This window comes from Lynx rufus, unplaced genomic scaffold, assembly GCF_022079265.1.
Source record: "Lynx rufus isolate CCGP_SWC_20201006 ecotype Redwood Valley unplaced genomic scaffold, mLynRuf1.p SCAF_3, whole genome shotgun sequence".
Classification (NCBI taxonomy): domain Eukaryota; kingdom Metazoa; phylum Chordata; class Mammalia; order Carnivora; family Felidae; genus Lynx; species Lynx rufus.
This window is the reverse complement of record NW_025814845.1, coordinates 188,863,225-188,882,092: the sequence shown is the minus strand read 5'-3', so window position 1 is coordinate 188,882,092 and position 18,868 is coordinate 188,863,225. Positions and strand designations below refer to the sequence as shown.

General features: G+C 41.3%; 1 protein-coding gene across 1 annotated transcript in view; it reads left to right on the top strand.

Annotated features, from left to right (window-relative positions):
• The window catches only part of TENM3 (teneurin transmembrane protein 3), a 451,795-nt gene that overhangs the window by 280,991 nt on the left and 151,936 nt on the right, over nucleotides 1–18,868 (top strand). The window contains exon 4 of the mRNA XM_047091479.1: nucleotides 5,494–5,732. Coding sequence (XP_046947435.1) covers nucleotides 5,494–5,732 — 239 coding nt within the window. The remainder of the gene's footprint in view (nucleotides 1–5,493; nucleotides 5,733–18,868) is intronic.

Genomic DNA, 18,868 nt, shown 5'->3' with positions numbered 1-18,868 from the left:
CAGAGACAGAGCATGAACGGGGGAGGGGCAGAGAGAGAGGGAGACACAGAATCGGAAACAGGCTCCAGGCTCTGAGCCATCAGCCCAGAGCCCGACGCGGGGCTCGAACTCACGGATCGCGAGATCGTGACCTGGCTGAAGTCGGACGCTTAACCGACTGCGCCACCCAGGCGCCCCTTAGAAACTCTTTTAAAGTAAGGAGATCTCCAGTTCCACTATTATTGATGGATAGGGTATTTTTGAATATTACATCTTGGTTGTCAGCGATATCTCGAAGCTCTCTTTCGCTTTATGAAAAATAATAACTTCATAGCAATTCAAGGATCGTTTTTGATGAAAGGTCTTTGCCATGGTTATCAAAGGAGATGGACGTCATGTCTTGATATTTCAAATTTTGGAAATTGAAAGCAAGATGCCTAATTCGAGGTTGGCATGTATCTAGCTCACTGTCTGACACACAGTGCCTGGATGCATGTTTTCAGTGTTGGGGCTACAATCATAAGCTTTAGGGCCACATGGGTGTGGGTTCAAAATCCCATTTCCCATTTCAAATGACCCAGACCACTTTGCATAGAGCTATAACACATTTTCAGAGGTGCCTGCTTGTCTCAGTTGGTAAAGCGTCCGACTTGGGCTCAGGTCATGATCTCCCAGTCCGTGGGTTCAAGCCCCACGTTGGGCTCTGTGCTGATAGCTCAGAGCCTGGAGCCTGCTTCGGATTCTGTGTCTCCCTCTCTCTCTGCCCTTTCTTCTCTCTCTCTCTCTCTCAAAAATAAACAAACATTAAAAATATTGGTGAGGGAGGGAGTGCCTGGGTAACTTAGTTGGTTGAGCATCCAACTCTTGGTTTCAGCTTGGGTCATGATCTCATAGTTCATGGGCTGAAGCCCCACATTGGACTCTGTGCTGACAGCATAGAGCCTGCTTGGAATTCTCTATCTTCCTCTCTCTGCACCTCCCCTGCTCACTCATTCTCGTTCTCTCTCTCTCTCTCTCTCAAAATAAAATAAACATTAAGAAAAAGAAAAAATAATTTTTTTTAAAAAAGCATAACACATTTTCCAGGGATAATTTTTATTTTGGTGCCTATAATTTCCAACTTTTATTTACTTTTATTTTATTATTAATTTATTAGCTATAGGTCTTTGGCCAAGGTGCTTAATTTCTCTAAGACTCACTTCCTCCATCAGCACAGTGGTCACCATTTTATTTATTTTACAGTATTTATTGAGCAACTACTATGTGCCAGGGAACTTTTTTTTTTAAGTTTACTTATTTATTTCGAGAAAGAGAGAATGCATGTGGGGAAGGGGCAGAGAAAGAGGGAATCCCAAGCAGGGATTCTGTCAGTGCAGAGCTCAGTGCGGGGCTCAAACTCACGAACGGTGAGATCGTGACCTGAGCTGAAGTCGGATATTTAACCGACTGAGCCACCCAGGCGCCGCTGTGCCAGGAACATTCTAAGGTCTGAAAATACAGAGGTGAATAAGATTTCCCGGTGCTCACATTCTAACGGGAGAAGACACATCATCGATTTGTGCCATGACTATATGGTTCTTATTCCTCAACTTAGTAGGCTACATAAACAGCCTTTTAAATATGTTTTTGTCTATATTTTATTTATCGCCCTCAGGCCTAAAAACTTAGACGGTTCCATGTCTCTCCCCGTCCTACCCCTGCCTTGTTATATGTGATCCTGTGAGCACAGCAGGAACATCTCATGTTTCAGTCTCTACCAAGACGGGAAGTTTTCGCGCTCTCTTCCTTCATTGTTGACGGCCATGTCATGGCTGAGACGGCCTTCGTCCTGTTCCGCGTGGCCTCTTCAGGTCCAATGGTGCACTCTGCTATTTCCAAGCTACTCTAGAAGCAGTAGAAGTAATTTTACTTCTTATAATTGAAGCCGAAGCACAGGAATCTTGGAGAGGCTCTCTACAGCTGAAATACCTCCACGCGCCCTGCGTTCTCTTTGAGATCCGGATGCCTCCTCGGGCTCTGTTTCAGATTGAAGGCCCAGGTTTCTTCTTCTCTCGGGTTCTGCTGATACGCTCCTTAGTCTCTGCTTCTCTGGCACCGGGGAAGCCAGGAGCAGGGCCTGTGTCTGTGAAACACAGCGAACCTCCTGCCTTCATCCACCCCTTCCCTGTTTTCCTCTTCCTAAATAATGAAATGAAAATTGTTCTGATCCAAGGGGAACTTGTATCTCTTAATTTCTGTATCACACGTTTTGGTTATATCCCAAAGGGGGAGGGAACCTCAGGGGGGAAAAACACACTTTGCATAGTATTTAAAAATTTTAACCTGCCACACAGGTCGATAAACAAGAACTGATTGTAAGAAGCGTGTTGAAGGAAATAAGCTTGTTGGACACCAGTCAGCGTCCATTTGCACCTGTCTGTCCATGACCTTCTCCAAGAGCAGTGCCTGGGCATCGTTCGGGCTGCTTCCAGTGGCATTGAGCTGCCGAACATCTTGCTCACTCTTCAGGGACCATCCTAAAAAACAGTGAGAATGCAGACCAGGGCACCAACGACACAGGTCAAATCCAGCCTGTCACCTGCTTTTGTGTTGATCATGAGCTCAGAATGGTTTTTGTATCTTTACGTGACTCAAAAAACAATAATAATAAAAAGAATATTTCAAGACATGGGAAAATTACATGAAACTAATGTTTCAATGACCGTAGTCAAGTTTTATTTGAATGCAGCCGCACTCACGTTATCTATGGCTGCTGCCGTGAGCTGGTATAGCCAGACGAGGCTAAAATATTTACAGTTTGGTCCCTCCCAGAAAGAGGTTGCTTGAAGCTCATCTAAATGATCAGGTTACTGCTTGGCGTGTGACCATCTTCTCATCCAGAGTGCTTGCCAGTGTGCGGAATTGCCAGTGAAATTTGTAAACCGGGGAGTTAATTTTGCAAACGTCGGTTTTGAGGGTGTCACATTTGAACGGAGATTTTAAAGTCATCAAATGAAAATTTTGGGTCTTTTATAACGTAGGTTTCAAAATGTGACTTTGGAAAGAAAAACGGCTAATGTTTATTGAGCACTTCCCTTGTGTTCAGATCCTAATATAAACACATCATATGTGTGTAACCCTTGTATATTTAACCCTCATAAAACGCCTATACAACAGCCCCTCTTATTATTCCCATTTTTCAGATGATAGAACCAGGATACAGAAAATTTGAGTAGTTTACATCATCCAGCCTGTTTATGGGTGAAATTTGGATTTGAACCTACACAGCCTGGGTCCAGAGCCCGCATTCTTTTTTTTAAATTTTTTTAAAATTTTTTTTTCAACGTTTTTTATTTATTTTTGGGAAAGAGAGAGACAGAGCATGAACGGGGGAGGGGCAGAGAGAGAGGGAGACACAGAATCGGAAACAGGCTCCAGGCTCCGAGCCATCAGCCCAGAGCCTGACGCGGGGCTCGAACTCCCGGACCGCGAGATCGTGACCTGGCTGAAGTCAGACGCTCAACCGACTGCGCCACCCAGGCGCCCCTGGAGCCTGCATTCTTAATAACCATGCTGAATGGGAATATGGTAGGAGATTCGAAAAAATGCTGTTTCCAGCCTAACATTTAATTCAGGCTATAGACTTTGAAATTTCCTCACACGGTACTTACATGGCGGAAAACAGATTCACAACACAACTGCTAGTATCATTTATAGAATAGTAATTTATCGTTTGCATCTGTCCTAATTTTGTGGTTGACACAGAATTTTTAGATACATTAACCGGTCTACCACCCTGTGAGGTAAGTAAATCCTCAGCTCCATTCCACAGATGGAAAACAGAACAAAACTGAGCATCTGTGGGATCATGTATCTAGGAAATGATAGACCAGGAACTCAAACTCAACTCTGATTTCTACACCGGAATTCAGTCTGCCGTACCTGTGTTAGGCAGACTTTCATGACTTTTGCCATATCGCTACACCAGCTACACTATTGTTGACATAGTAATTTTCTGGAAATGGATTCTCTGTGACTTAAATACCTGATTAACCTTAGCAGTAATAGACATCAAATAATGACTTTGACTCCTCTTGTATTTATCAAACACTTCTTCCCTGCCCACAATATTCCAAGCGCTTTACAGTAAATATTAACTCCTTTGAGCCGCAGTGAAACTCCTGAAGGGTAGATGCTATCACTATCCCCATTTTATATGTTAAGAAACCAAAACAAAGAGAGAGATTAAGTAAGTAACTCGTCCAAGGGCACATACCTGGTAAATAATGAAGCAGGATTTGAACCTCCGCAATCTAACTTTTGAGTTCTGTCCTTTTAACCCCTTAACTTCTTTGACATATTCAATTTATTTTCTAATACATTAAAATAAGTCCATCAGTAGTAATATTTAAAAGATTCAGCTGTGTACCGTCTCAGATATTTCATAAAAACTGTATTGTACCATGGTGGAATGTTCCAGAATGCCTATAACCTCCTGAGTATGTAAGAGAGAACACAGTCTGTTGACTTCACTGAACAGTGAAGGGAAAATATTAGAGAAAATAATATTAGGGAAAATAATAACAAATATTAGGACACAAAGTGAATACACAATAAATTACTGGTATACTATGAAATATAAGCCATGAAAAACATGGTGCTGTTTTTTTTTTTAATTTGGAGACTTTTATTGTGGATAGGAATCTTAAGTTAGAAATCTTTCCCAAAGAATTTCTTACACAGCACCCTTTCGTGTGATCATTTCATTTCTGCTTACGCACCTTCAGACAAAGAGAATGTACAACTTTCACAGCTACCGCCATCCAGCTCCGTTGTTAGAGAATCTTTCCACCTTTGATCTCAAACCTGCTTCACTGACCCCTTCATTTATTTAGGTTGGTTTTAGAAGTGTTCTGTGATTCCTTCCTTTTTCTCTCCCTTCCTGGCCATGTTTGACATAAGCTAAAAATAAAATTAGTTTGCATCCCTTGAGACCTGACCAGCTGCCTGTGGCCAGACTTGATGGTGCTTGTTAGTGGGAGAGCAGGCTGGGGTTAGAATGTTTCCTTGGACGTCCAGAAAATAAATTAGTCTGCAGGACATCGACGTGGTCATGCATTCTTGTGTTTCTATGAGTACCTGGTCTCAGAGAGCAGCAAATACACATGTAGCTATAAAATAATAAGATGCGGTATTCTTAAGTGAAATGTGAGTATGTTCTTAATGCCGTTCCTGCAGGGAGGTTCCAGAATGGTTTTGTGCAGGAAATGGTGTGTTTAGAATACCTGTATAGTGTCTCAAGATATCTCCTCGAAGGGACAGTAAAAGTGTGTGGGCATAAATACCGCCATATATGTTTCACATCAGTTTCTTTGATCAGATTCACTGCTAGGAGTCGGTTAACATTTTTCCATAATTTCTGATTTTTTTTTAATTATATGAGGTACGTCCCGGAGAAGCGCTCCTGTCCAGCCGCGTCTGTCTCCCACGTTTTAACATATGTGTATCTCACGACGATATTCTCCTGTCCCGCAGGCATTTCCTATTCAAAACAGGAACAGGGACAACGCCACTGTTCAGCACTGCAACCCCAGGATACACAATGGCATCTGGCTCTGTTTATTCGCCGCCTACTCGGCCACTACCTAGAAACACCCTGTCAAGAAGTGCTTTTAAATTCAAGAAGTCTTCAAAGTACTGTAGCTGGAAATGCACCGCCCTGTGTGCTGTAGGGGTCTCCGTGCTCCTGGCAATCCTCCTGTCGTATTTTATAGGTAAGAACAAACATGCACAGTTACTCTGTCTGTGAGTTGGGCTGTTCTGTTGTGGTTCTGTTGGTTTTATCTAGGTATGTGGCCCGGAAGTGCATTACGAGGTCTATTTTCTGGAGGAGGGGTTAGTTAATACCTTGTAAATCGCAGAGCGTCTTAAGCGATTTTCAGCGAACTCAGATAAGGAGAAAGAAGGACAAAGAAGGAGGTATGTCCTTTGCACAAAGAAGGAGGTATGTTCTTGGACACAGGCTAGAGTGTGAACTTGTGTTTGACTTACCCCTCTTGAAGCGTGGATGATTCTGTGACATTTCACGTACACAAAATCATTCATGCACTTGCACGAAGGCTTTCTAGGCAAGAGTCCCCCTCGATGCATAGTCAATGGGGAGCTGTCTCCTACGTGTGATATTACACATCTTTCAGCTAACTCAGCAATCTAAATGTAAAACTCATCACTCAGGACCATCATCTTGCACTCAGCAACACTCTCCGGAGAACCACGCGTCCATAAAACAATGAATGGATTACATACTCATTCATACATGTGGACTTTTCATCTTTTCTGATGTAGTATTGATCATATTTTTCATTTCCTAGTAACCCAAATGATGGAAGCTGCTAAGAGAAGCCGTAAATATTCCTTTTATTTAACTGTTTCATAACAGGTGTGAGCATTCGAACTATTAGAAATGGCTTTTTTTTTTTTTAATGTCAGAAATGACCACATCGGATTTTGATCCGCTTGTGAAATGCTAATGGTGTCCACCGAGATTAATCACCGACTATATGGTTTATCTAACAAGAACAGCAGCCAGGGGTGCACCCTCCAGTTTACAAAGCGATCTGTGAAGCCCGTGAAATTCTAGAACCGAATAAGAGAATTACAGAGCTGTATATGGAATAGTATGATGCTTTTGCAATGAACCGATTTCTGTTATTAGCTACAGTACCCCTCACTTATAAATTATATATTTTGGAAAGTGAAATGCCATTTTGAATCACAATATTTGAAAGAAGTACAGAATGGGGCGCCTGGGTGGCTCAGTCGGTTGAGGATCCAACTTCGGCTCAGGTCATGATCTCGAGGTTCGTGAGATCGAGCCCCGCGTCGGGCTCTGTGCTGACAGCTCAGAGCCTGGAGCCTGCTTCGGATTCTGTGTCTCCCTGTCTCTCTCTCTGCCCCTCCCCCACCCTCTCTGTCTTTCTCTCTCTCAAAAATAAATAAAAACATTAAAAATTAAAAAAGAAAGAAATCTAGCATAACAAAGCATGAAGGAACTTTAGAGATGATTGAGTCAGAGATGGCAAGGATGGGCCACGTTGCGTGCTATTATTTCCAACGCTTTGTCGATGGCAGGCATCACTGATGAATCAGGGCACTCTTTCCCACTAAACCTGGATACGGCCTCATTATCCTCATGACCACGATTCATACCCCACCTCAGCCACTGTCCGTCAGAAATGAAAGCAAGACGCAACCTTTTTGTTACTTTCCAATCTGAGTCAACTCCCTCCTTGTAAAAATGCTCAAACCACACCCTAATGAAACGATGCTGTGCTGTTTCATAACACTCTAGGTAAATGAGGAATAGCACAACACAAATTGGGATTCAGAGACAAACTTCTAGCATTCAGCTAGAAAATACCTCGCCATTAAGAGAATCTCTTCTAGTTAGTTGTATAAATTATCTGTATCTGTCAGCGGTGTGCTGCTAAGGAATTTTAAATGGTTCTGAAATGCACCGGGCATAAATGGGATGTAATAAATTAAGCATACCTGTTTGTAGGGGACTTTTTTTTTTTTTTTTTTTTACCATAGTACATGCCAGACAGACAGATAACTACTCTACGGGGCTGGAAGTCAGGGTCCATGCCGTTGCTGTGCTGTGAGACATATTTTCGGATTGTGCACACTTGTGCCCCACCAGCCGTTGAATATTTCGGATATCAGTTCTGATACCATTTAGTTTTGTTTGCAATGTGTGACTAGCCGGAAAAAATAGCATTTTAATGTGAGATTAGCTCCTTATTATTTGTGAGAGTTGGACTCCTTTCAAGGCTCCCTTCGTGAACTTGATAGAGTATCAGACTTCTAAGTAAAAACTCAGAATGTTCCTTTTCTTCAGATTGCCCATTTTTCTTGTCTGGCGGTTTGCATCACACTTTAGTCCTGCCACGGCCACTCTCATAAACTTGTCCCTGTGATTTTATCTTTCCCCACATGCAAATACAGTTAATACATTTTTTATATAGCCAGTATAGTCCGTACGACAGGTATGTGTCGAACAGTTGTTATGCTCTAGTTACCGTGTTGGACCTTAAGGCAACGCAACCCAGGTGTTGTCCGGCAAAAATGACTTGCATCATCAAAGAATTATCTCCTATTCTTCTTGCTTTAATTAAGCACAGATAGAATGTTCACTGGTCTTCCAGTGCTTCAATGACTAACACACTAATGCAGTGGTTTTTGTTGTTTCAATCGGGTAAAGGACTCGTTCATCACCTGGCATGATAAATCTTTCCAGACTGAAGAAGCCACCTTTACCCTTGAAAACAAGAATAGAACACCCCTGTCAGGGAAGGTTGTCTTTTTCTGTTGAGTGTGCATATAAAGCAGGGATGGAGAAAAAAGGAACCCTTGCCTGTCCAGCTTAGATCAGTCTGATAAACCCCAGAATCAATGGGGAGACCGATGTCACCATCAAATTGACCTCACAACCTTTAACAAAAGTGCTGCCATCCTGAAACTTTTCGTTCCCCCGTTCCCGTAGAGGTCCCTTTTCTCGTATGGACTGTCAATATAAATAAAGTTCAAACCTTAAGAAAAAAATAAAATAAAAAGCTTGAGGAATTACCTCTCTCCTAGAGTTTTCTTTGTCACCTTCCAGTAAGGTCATGAGAAGTTAGGAGAATGTAGTATTAGCACGTCTCTCATCTACTATAAAGTTATCTTGGGAGAGTCAAGGTGAATAGCTTTCTGAAAGGGAAGGAGGAGGGGAGGAGAATGGGTTTTGTTTGTTTTTCCTGTTTGTATCAGAATTTGAGAGAATAAGGAAAAGCTGGAAAAGAGAGTGAAAATACATTCCCATGGGTGCTGCGAACTTTGTGCACAGGTAGCCACACGTTAACTTCTTGGTGTATACCCCTCCAGATATTTTTTCCATGCATATATACGCTAGAGTTCCATACCTTTAATCCATTTGGTACCAAGCTTTCTCGCTTACCATTTGTGAAACGTCATATGTGTTTGATTTTATTTAGTGGGTGTGTTTCACTCGGTCCCAAAAGTGCAGTGACTGTTTCCTTATGCATTTAAGTGTGTGTGTGTGTGTGCGTGTGTATGTGTGTGTGTGTGTAAATTTTGTATCTGAATAAATTCGTTGAAAGCGTATACCAAAATGGTAGGCACGTCTTACATTTTGCAAACCATGGCCAAATTACCCTGTTTACACAACTACCAATGCTACTCATTATCAGTAGCCAATCTCTTTTAACCCTTGCCAGTCTCTTAGGCTAAAGCATTTTATTGTTGTTCTCATTTATTACTGAATATCTTTTCACAGACTCATGGACCATTTCTGTTTCTTCATGTGTGCCCAGTTTCCCGCACGGGGCTTTTCTCCTTTTTTCCCCTTTCATTTACAAGTGTTCATTAAGGATATGAGTCATTTGTCACATATGTTACATATTTTCTAATTTATTTTTAATTTTTCTCATAATTGTTTTGCCATATGCTGTATAGAATGTTTTAGGCAATCACGTTTATCAGTGTTTCTCTATAATATCTTATTGTCATGTTATACCTATAAAGTATTCACTCTCTAAAGAGTTCTTTTAATTCATTTAAATTGGCACCTTTGGTTCAGCATCTGTTGATTTTGGCTCGGGTCATAATCCCAGGATCATGGGATCAAGCCCTGTGTTGGAATCTGTGCTGACGGCATAGAAACATCTTGGGATTCTCTCTCTCCCTCTCTCTCTCTCTCTCTCTCTCTCTCTCTCTCTGCCCTTACCTCCCCCAAAAGGAATAAATAAACTTGATTTTTTTGACACATGAAATAGTTTATTATCAGCCATATTTGCAAATCAGTATATTATAAAAAATATTTCAAATTACTATGTTGAGTCATAGGCAGGTTTACGTCATTACAATGGTACTTATATGTTCCAAATATATGTTATCGCACGTAAGGGTCTCTAGTTGTTAAGAATAACAAAAAACTAATGTTTGAAAATATAATCATTGTCTGATGATGCTTCATTGTCAACCAAAAATACAGCAATTTTCTCTACAGAATAAAGATGAAAACTATGTTTTTTGAGGTAAAATTGACTTGGATGGCTACATTCTATAGTGGCAATAAGGCTTCTATAAGCGTTCTCCCTTTGATTTGCGTGCATTTGAGCTTACACATCTGGTTGGATTGAATGTGTGACAGACGATGGTTGACGAACTACACATCAAGGAGCATGGAATCAATAGATAGTTCATGAATATTGTTAATACAAGAATTAAGTTTTAACTCAAGTCAATAAATAAACTTTAAATAAATCAATCAATCACTTAAATTTTCTTCTAGTATGTTTATGGTTTTTCAATAATTAGGTTTAGGTGAACATTTTTCTGGGCACTCTGATACGTGCTAAAGGTTCAAATTAGCTCTTTCTTCCAGAAGCTCATGGTCAAACGATGTTTGCAAGCACACTTTGAATGGTACACACTTCCGTAGCAGTTTGAGCCTTATGAACAACAGAAAGAGAAGAAAAGAAAAGAAGAAAAGGAAAACACCTGTCGCTGGCTGAAGAAGTTGGGGAAAGACCCAATCCAGCAGGTGATGGCCAAAAGATGAGGAAGAATTTGGTTCACTAGTCTCGATGACAAATTGGTTAGCGGGAGATCACCTTGAGGAGATGTCATCCAAAGCATGGGAAGAAAGAAACGTGACATACCCACAGTGGTACATGTGACGCCCTCACGGTGTGCCGGACATGGCGTCTGAAGCGGCATATGAGTTGCCTGATTGAATTTTCACAACAACAGTATGAAGTTAACAGGAAAAATCTATCAGCCCTTTAACAAAAAGAATCTACCACTTAGGGAGACGTCTCACCTAGAGTCACACAGCCGGTCAATGACGGAAGCTGGACTGGCAAGTGTCAAGGACCCCCCTATATTATACTCCCCTCCCTGAGGTTTTTGAAGAACTGAAAATAGGGAAGGAATTGCAGATACCAAAACATAGCAATGAAAAAGAATCATCTCTGTTGTTGTTTTCTCAAAATAAGGTTGCTTCAGTGGCATTCCAGAACATGTAATCTGAAGACAGACTTGTGCTTCTCAAACTTCCGTGCGCCTAGGAATCACGTGGGGATCCTATGAAAATGCATATTATGACTCAGGAGATCCGAAGCGAGAATAAGAGGTGTGTGTCTCAAACAGGCTCCCAGGTGATGCCGCTGTGGCCCGTAGACCACACCTTGAGTAGGCGGCTCAAGGCCAGCTCTGTCAAATGTTACATTTGATGATGGAAACAGTCTCTTTCTGCCCCGTCCAGTTCAGTAGCCACTAGACACATGCGGCTATTGAGCACTTGAAATGTGGCTAGTGAACTACAGAATTTGGGTTTAAATTTTGTTGTTGATTAATTTAAACTCAAACAGCCACACGTGGCTAGTGGCCGCCATATGGACAGCACAAGTGTAGACGCCTCCTGTTAGAACACTAGTGTAGGCGGGAGGGCATGAAGTCCTGTTGGGATAGAGGAGTGAGTAGAATTGAGAAGCTATAGCTGATATGTAATAGACTGGATGTGCCACGATTGATCATAGTGCGATTTAATTTTTTTAATGTGTATTCATTTTTGAGAGACAGAGACAGGGCGCAAGCGGAGGAGGGCAGAGAGAGGGAGACACAGCATCCGAAGCAGGCTCCAGGCTCTGAGCTGTCAGCACCAAACTCTATGCGGGGGCCCAAACTCACGAACCGCAAGATCGTGACCTAAGCTGAAGTCAGACGCTTAACCAACTGAGCCACCCGGGCACCCCCATATTGCAATTTTAAAAGTCAAACGTCCAGGCATGTACCCGTGGAAATTCTTCTCAGCGGAGTCACATGATTTTCTTTAGATGAGCGAGTTCCCAGTTACAGTCCTCTATAATGCTTTAATCTTTACATTGATGTGTCTTTATACAATGAAAATTCTACGGACCACAAATGGTGCAGCTCAGTGATAATACTTTGCGATACTGACTTATCAAAAAAATACCTGCCTCCCTTTTTCTGGGCCTGAATTTACCCATTCTCCTTCCTTTTCCTGCTCTAAAATTATAAAGAGGGGCAAATATCCAACAGTTGTTCACCAAAGAATGGATTAAAAAAAAGGAATGGTCTCTTTGTTACTGTGGCTTTGCTTCTGTTCAGTTATAAATGAGTGAGGAGGCTTGATTATTCTTTACTCACAGAAGGCTCTTTTTCCTGGGTGGGAGCTAACCCAAAACTTTGTTTAATTTTTTTTTTTTAACGTTTATTATTGAGAGACAGCACGAGACAGAGCACAAGCTCTGGGCAGAGAGAGGAGGGGCAGAGAGAGGAGGAGATGCAGAATCTGAAGCAGGCTCCAGGCTCTGAGCTGTCAGCACAGAACCCAACGCGGGGCTTGAACTCACAAACCGCGAGATCGTGACCTGAGCCAAGGTCGGATGCCCAATCCGACCGAGCCACCCAGGCGCCCCTAGCTAACCCAAAATCTTGATGCTACACACAGTAGAAAATGCCAGAAATCTTGTCATAAATCAAAAACATTATTGGAACATTATTTAGCCGAAATAAATGTCGGAATAATTACATCAACATTGTTTAAAACTACAGCAGATTCGAGTCAGACTTCCAATGACACCATCATGGGCATTTAATTTAACCTCATTGACATTTCCGTATACTTTTAGACAGAGTCAGAAAATTCAAATAATTTCCCAAGTAGAGTAGCACTAAAAGTGTCTGTACACGTTCTTTAAATTTAAGGAAAATGAGAGAAGACAAAAATCTTACCAAATTATATTGCACTGGCATATATTATCAATTTTTGGCTCTGTTTATTCCAGCCAGTGATTCATTTGACAGCATTTTTTTTTCAATAACAGCTTTATTGAGGTATAATTCACATACTGTACAGTTTACCCATTGAAAGTGTGCAATTCACTTGGTGTTTAATATATTTGCACGATTTGCAACCTTCACCACCCTCAATTTCAGAACGTTTCCATCACCTCTAAAAACGAAACCCTGTTCCGTTTAATAGTTGCATCCCATTTCCCTCCAAAACCCCCATGTTTTTTTTTCCCCGTGCAAAGATCTTAAGTTTTAAGGGACTGATTTGTTAACTCATTTCCTAATAACAAGAAATAGCCCGGCATGGTTTTTCTTCTGGACTCCTCACGTTTGCTGCTAAGCGAAGAACTACATTGCATTTTCAATATTCCTTTTCGTTTAAAAAATACATGTGTAGTTATTTATTTCCTTTGAACAGCTGCTACCAACCGATTCCTAAAATAGATGTTGTCACATGGCTGCTAAAAAGGCTGTTTAACAACATAAGCATTCCCTAGATCTAGCAAAACATAACCTGTCGGATTTAGGTTCATTGCAGTTACAATGCTGTGGCAGTTATCTGTCCTACTTCTGTGTCGATTTGCATTTTATGAACATTTTTACCTCCCTGTGTACCTTGAAATTGATTATGGTACCAGCTATGTATATGCAGCTCAGGGTCAGAAGGAAAAATATGCCAGCACTTTGTGCTTCATGAAAAATCAACCATTTAAATATACATGGCAAAATAAAATGTGTTGTGACCTTCTTTTTTTTCTTTTTGGACACGTCTTCGTAATAAAACTGCTGTTTTATTAGGTGATAGAACACAGCCAAGCAACGTATTACATACCATTTCTCACTACGCCTTCTTCCCTCAACTCCTGGTTGCACTACATTTTGCAAAATGCGTTTTGTCTGGGGTGGAATGCTACCTTTTTAATAATACTAATGTGATTTCATCACATTGGAGAAAAACCAGATTGCCTATATTTTAGAGGCTTGACGCTTATAACCTAAAATTTTTAAATCAATATGTCAATATTTTATATCATCCTTGGATACGTGAAATGAAGGACAGATTTAAACCTGATTCAGTGGTGAACGCAGGATCAGAATGAAAGAGTTCGCCTCTAGAAGAGGAGGAAAATAGTCATAGGATAAAGCATATTACTATTGGCACTCTGCAGTGAGTCTATAAATCCAAAAAGGAGAAAATCCACTAAGGACCCGTTCGAGATAGTTGTAATTTTTCCTTATTGAGAACAGCACTTTGTGTGGGTGAAGTGTGTGTGTGTGTGTGTGTGTGTGTCCGTCCACAGAAAGTTCAGCTATTTTGTCATATTTGTTCTCTGTCCTGACTTTCGCTGTGAACTGTAGAAATGGGTAGAAAATACTAGTTTTCTATGTCCGCATATCCTGTAGAAGCCTAGCAGAGGCTGAGAGGTCACTTAAAATTCAGTTCCTTTATAGTCGCCTCTGTATAATTGCGTCAGTAGCTTCTGAATGGAGTCCAAAGCAAGCAAGGGAGGTATACTGCACGCTCCTCTTGTGGACATTACAAATTTTTTGCTGCTTTTTATTAGCACAACTTAAAGACGCCCAGTGTTGAGTTTCTCCTGATATTTATTACTACGCGTAAAAAAGGAATCACAACCAATTTCAAGAAATTAATACAAATATAGGAAATGCACTCCTTCCCTCCTCCCCCCGGAATCATGTCTTTTACTCTCAGCTTGATATGAGGTCAGCGAAGGTAAATAATCCACGAGAAATACTCTATGTAAACGGACCGTTTTTCCCATTCAAATATAAAGATCTCCCTGACTTGAAAAACACCCAAGGACGACAACAGTAAGAAATACCTTTCAAGTCAGCTAAACTCCAGTTTCTGCCAGACATAAATATCTTCTCTGTGAAATACGGTGCTGTTTTCTCTGTTTTAGGCTATCATTTTTGCAGAATGTAGCAACATCTCCTGACTAATGACAAGTGGAAAGCATAATACAATATTTACCATTTCAGTGCTACATTGCATAAATATTTAATTGGTGTTGCAGATGTCATTTGCTTTTACATTAGTGGTACTGAGAGCCATGTGTTCTGGGAGAAATATCTAAACACAGAGGGGTGAAAGGAAAAGTAACTGGCACATAAATGATTTTTTAAAAAACTTGATAGATTGCTAGGAGTTAGAGGAAGGAATTCATCATAAAACCTTTACATTCTGTTGAATCTGTATTCAAACAAAGGTCTCGTCCTATAGTATAACGGGTAAAATAAAACTCAAATACGTATAGGCTCTCAATTTATTGTCTCTGCGTACCCTAAGAATGTCAATCAACTCCTCACACCTCGCCTTTCTTCCTTAAAATTAAGGTTCCACGCTTTCTCTGTTAGTACTTTGTAATGTAACACCAGAAAAGGAAGTGACCATTCGCTCATCCATCCATCACTCATTCAATATTTATTTATTGCGACACCGTGACAGATACAGAGGCGAACGAGATCACACGGTCCTTGCCCTCTTAGAGATGACATCTCAGGGCATGCAAACACTGAGCGCTTAATTAGCATCGTGAGGACTATTTAAAAAGGAGAAACGTAGGAGACGAGAGACCGCATCAAAGGCCGAACTTCCTGAGTCGGAGCATTAGAGAAAGGTTTTCCTGCAAAAGCCTGAATAGTAAGTAGGATTGTGTGTTTGGACATAAGCTGACGTAAGGGCAAATCTGAAGTGTTACCACATAACGGAAATGTAGCCCAAAGAATCATTTTTCAGGAATATTCAGAGCAATATATTGTGATATAATAAAGATAAAATCGAGACGTGTCTGCAGACAAAAAGGGATGATACACATTTGTTTTCGTTGTTGACTTAGTGTAGCTAGGAACCCATCTTGTAGGTAACCATCTAGAAGGGGGAAAGAAACGTTAACCTTGGAAGGTTGGGGCAACTTGATTTAAAATTGCCACAAGGGGGCACCTGGGTGGCTCAGTCAGTGAAGCATCGGACTTCCGCTCAGGTCATGATCTCACGGCTCTGGCTCATCAGTTCGAGCCCCGCATCAGGCTCTGTGCTGATTCTTTAGATTCGGTGTCTCCCTCTCTCTCTGCTCCCCTCCTGCTCACGTGCATGCTCCCTCTGCCTCCCTCCCTCCCTCCCTCCCTCCCTCTCTCTCTCAAAAATAAAATAAAAACACTAAAAAATTTTTTTAATTAAAAAAATTGCCACAAAAATTTAGGGTCTGTTTATGTTTGTTTCCCCCCCCCCTGTTTTATTTTTTTATTATTTTTTTAATGTTTATTTTTGAGAGAGACAGAGCATGAGTTGGGGAGGGGCAGAGAGAGAGAGAGAGAGAGAGACAGAACCCGAAACAGGGTCCAGGCTCTGAGCTGTCAGCACAGAGCCCGATGAGGAGCTTGAACCCATGCCATGATTTGGACGTAAGCCGAAGTCAGACTCTCAACCGACTGAGCCACCCAGGCACCCCATCCCCTTGTTTTTAAATAACAAGTACACATACCTTGAGAGTTTTGTTTGCCCAGGAGACAGTTTTAACACTGTTAAAAGAGATGGTATTTGTGAGTTCTTTCTCAACATCCCTGAGTACTCTATTAATCTCTTTTGAAGAAATTTAACGCATGTGCTTCCTGTATTTCAAACGTTGTTAGGAAATGAAAATCATGTTGCTCTGCTTCTAATAACCATAGAGGTCAGCCTGTCCAATTACTATTACTGACTTGGACCTAAAAGACATTACTTTGAGACCCGTCCCGTTGTGCATTTTAAGTACATACCAAACGGAATCAAGGAACAATTCTATTTGAATCTAGACCCACTTCTGTATACTCCTCAGATGGTTTTTGAGAGAAAATTCAGGGTTTTGAAAGACAAGAACTCCCAGTCTGTCCTTTACCTGGTGGATTCCATCGCTAGTAACTTGTTCAGGTTTCCAAAGACGGAACTTAGTCCTCTTTTCCCAGTGGTCTTCGTCGGGAAGGTGACGTAACATTGGCCAGCTCCATCCTGGAATCGTCTTTTCTCCCTAATACTTGACCCACAGACCGATCTTTCCATCTGCCTTCACTAGGGAGCTCTTTCGTCACTTGTAATAGGCCTTCTGCCCCTAAAGCAGAGAACACCTTCCAGGTACTTCCCTACATTTCCCGGGACTACAGAAGGATATCCAAGATGACCTTGAAGGTCACTGCATGTGGTTCTAGAATACGGGTTCCTTCATTGTGGGGGAAAAAAAATGATGCAAGTACTCTTTCATAGTGGAATTTGTTTTTTATGGGCATTTCCTTATAATTATTACCAAGTAGCACAGTCAATTTAATTCCACTAAGTGTAGCAAGTATTGAATTTCTCTCCGAAACACTGAATTCACGAAGATGAGTGAGATGTAATCTTTACCACGATGATTTGCATTATCCCATTACAACATACTTTCAGAATGCTGTTTTTAAGTGTAGACCCTCAAAGCAGGAAGATTTGAGTTTTGTATCCTACCTCTGTCACTTACTAGCTGTGGAGTCTTGAGCAGGGAACTACCCTCCATAAACTTGAATTTCCTCATCAGTGTAGATAGGATTAGTAAGAGTACAGCTCTTGGAGACCTTTAATAAAATAATGAATGTGCCTGATAAAATGTAAGTGCTCAATTAGCTTTAGCTGCTATCATTGTTCCTTATAGCAACATAGTAAATCCAATATAATTATCCACACTTTTTTAAATTTTTTTTCAATATATGAAATTTATTGTCAAATTGGTTTCCATACAACACCCAGTGCTCATCCCAAAAGGTGCCCTCCTCAATACCCATCACCCACCCTCCCCTCCCTCCCACCCCCCATCAACCCTCAGTTTGTTCTCAGTTTTCAACAGTCTCTTATGCTTTGGCTCTCTCCCACTCTAACCTCTCTTTTTTTTTTTTTCCTTCCCCTCCCCCATGGGTTTCTGTTAAGTTTCTCAGGATCCACATAAGAGTGAAACCATATGGTATCTGTCTTTCTCTGTATGGCTTATTTCACGTAGCATCACACTCTCCAGTTCCATCCACGTTGCTACAAAGGGCCATATTTCGTTCTTTCTCATTGCCACGTAGTACTCCACTGTGTATATAAACCACAATTTCTTTATCCATTCATCAGTTGATGGACATTTAGGCTCTTTCCATAATTTGGCTATTGTTGAGAGTGCTGCTATAAACATTGGGGTACGAGTGCCCCTCTGCATCAGTACTCCTGTATCCCTTGGGTCAATTCCTAGCGGTGCTATTGCTGGGTCACAGGGTAGGTCTATTTTTAATTTTCTGAGGAACATCCACACTGTTTTCCAGAGTGGCTGCACCAGTTTGCATTCCCACCAACAGTGCAAGAGGGTTCCCGTTTCTCCACATCCTCGCCAGCATCTCTAGTCTCCTGATTTGTTCATTTTGGCCACTCTGACTGGCGTGAGGTGATATCTGAGTGTGGTTTTGATTTGTATTTCCCTGATAAGGAGCGACGTTGAGCATCTTTTCATGTGCCTGTTGGCCATCCGGATGTCTTCTTTAGAGAAGTGTCTATTCATGTTTTCTGCCCATTTCTTCACTGGGTTATTTGTTTTTCGGGTGTGGAGTTTGGTGAGCTCTTTATAGATTTTGGATACTAGCCCTTTGTCCGATATGTCATTTGCAAATATCTTTTCCCATTCCGTTGGTTGCCTTTTGGTTTTGTTTGTTGTTTCCTTTGCTGTGCAGAAGCTTTTTATCTTCATAAGGTCCCAGTAATTCATTTTTGCTTTTAATTCCCTTGCCTTTGGGGATGTGTCGAGTAAGAGATTGCTACGGCTGAGGTCAGAGAGGTCTTTTCCTGCTTTCTCCTCTAGGGTTTTGATGGTTTCCTGTCTCGCATTCAGGTCCTTTATCCATTTTGAGTTTATTTTTGTGAATGGTGTGAGAAAGTGGTCTAGTTTCAACCTTCTGCATGTTGCTGTCCAGTTCTCCCAGCACCATTTGCTAAAGAGGCTGTCTTTTTTCCATTGGATGTTCTTTCCTGCTT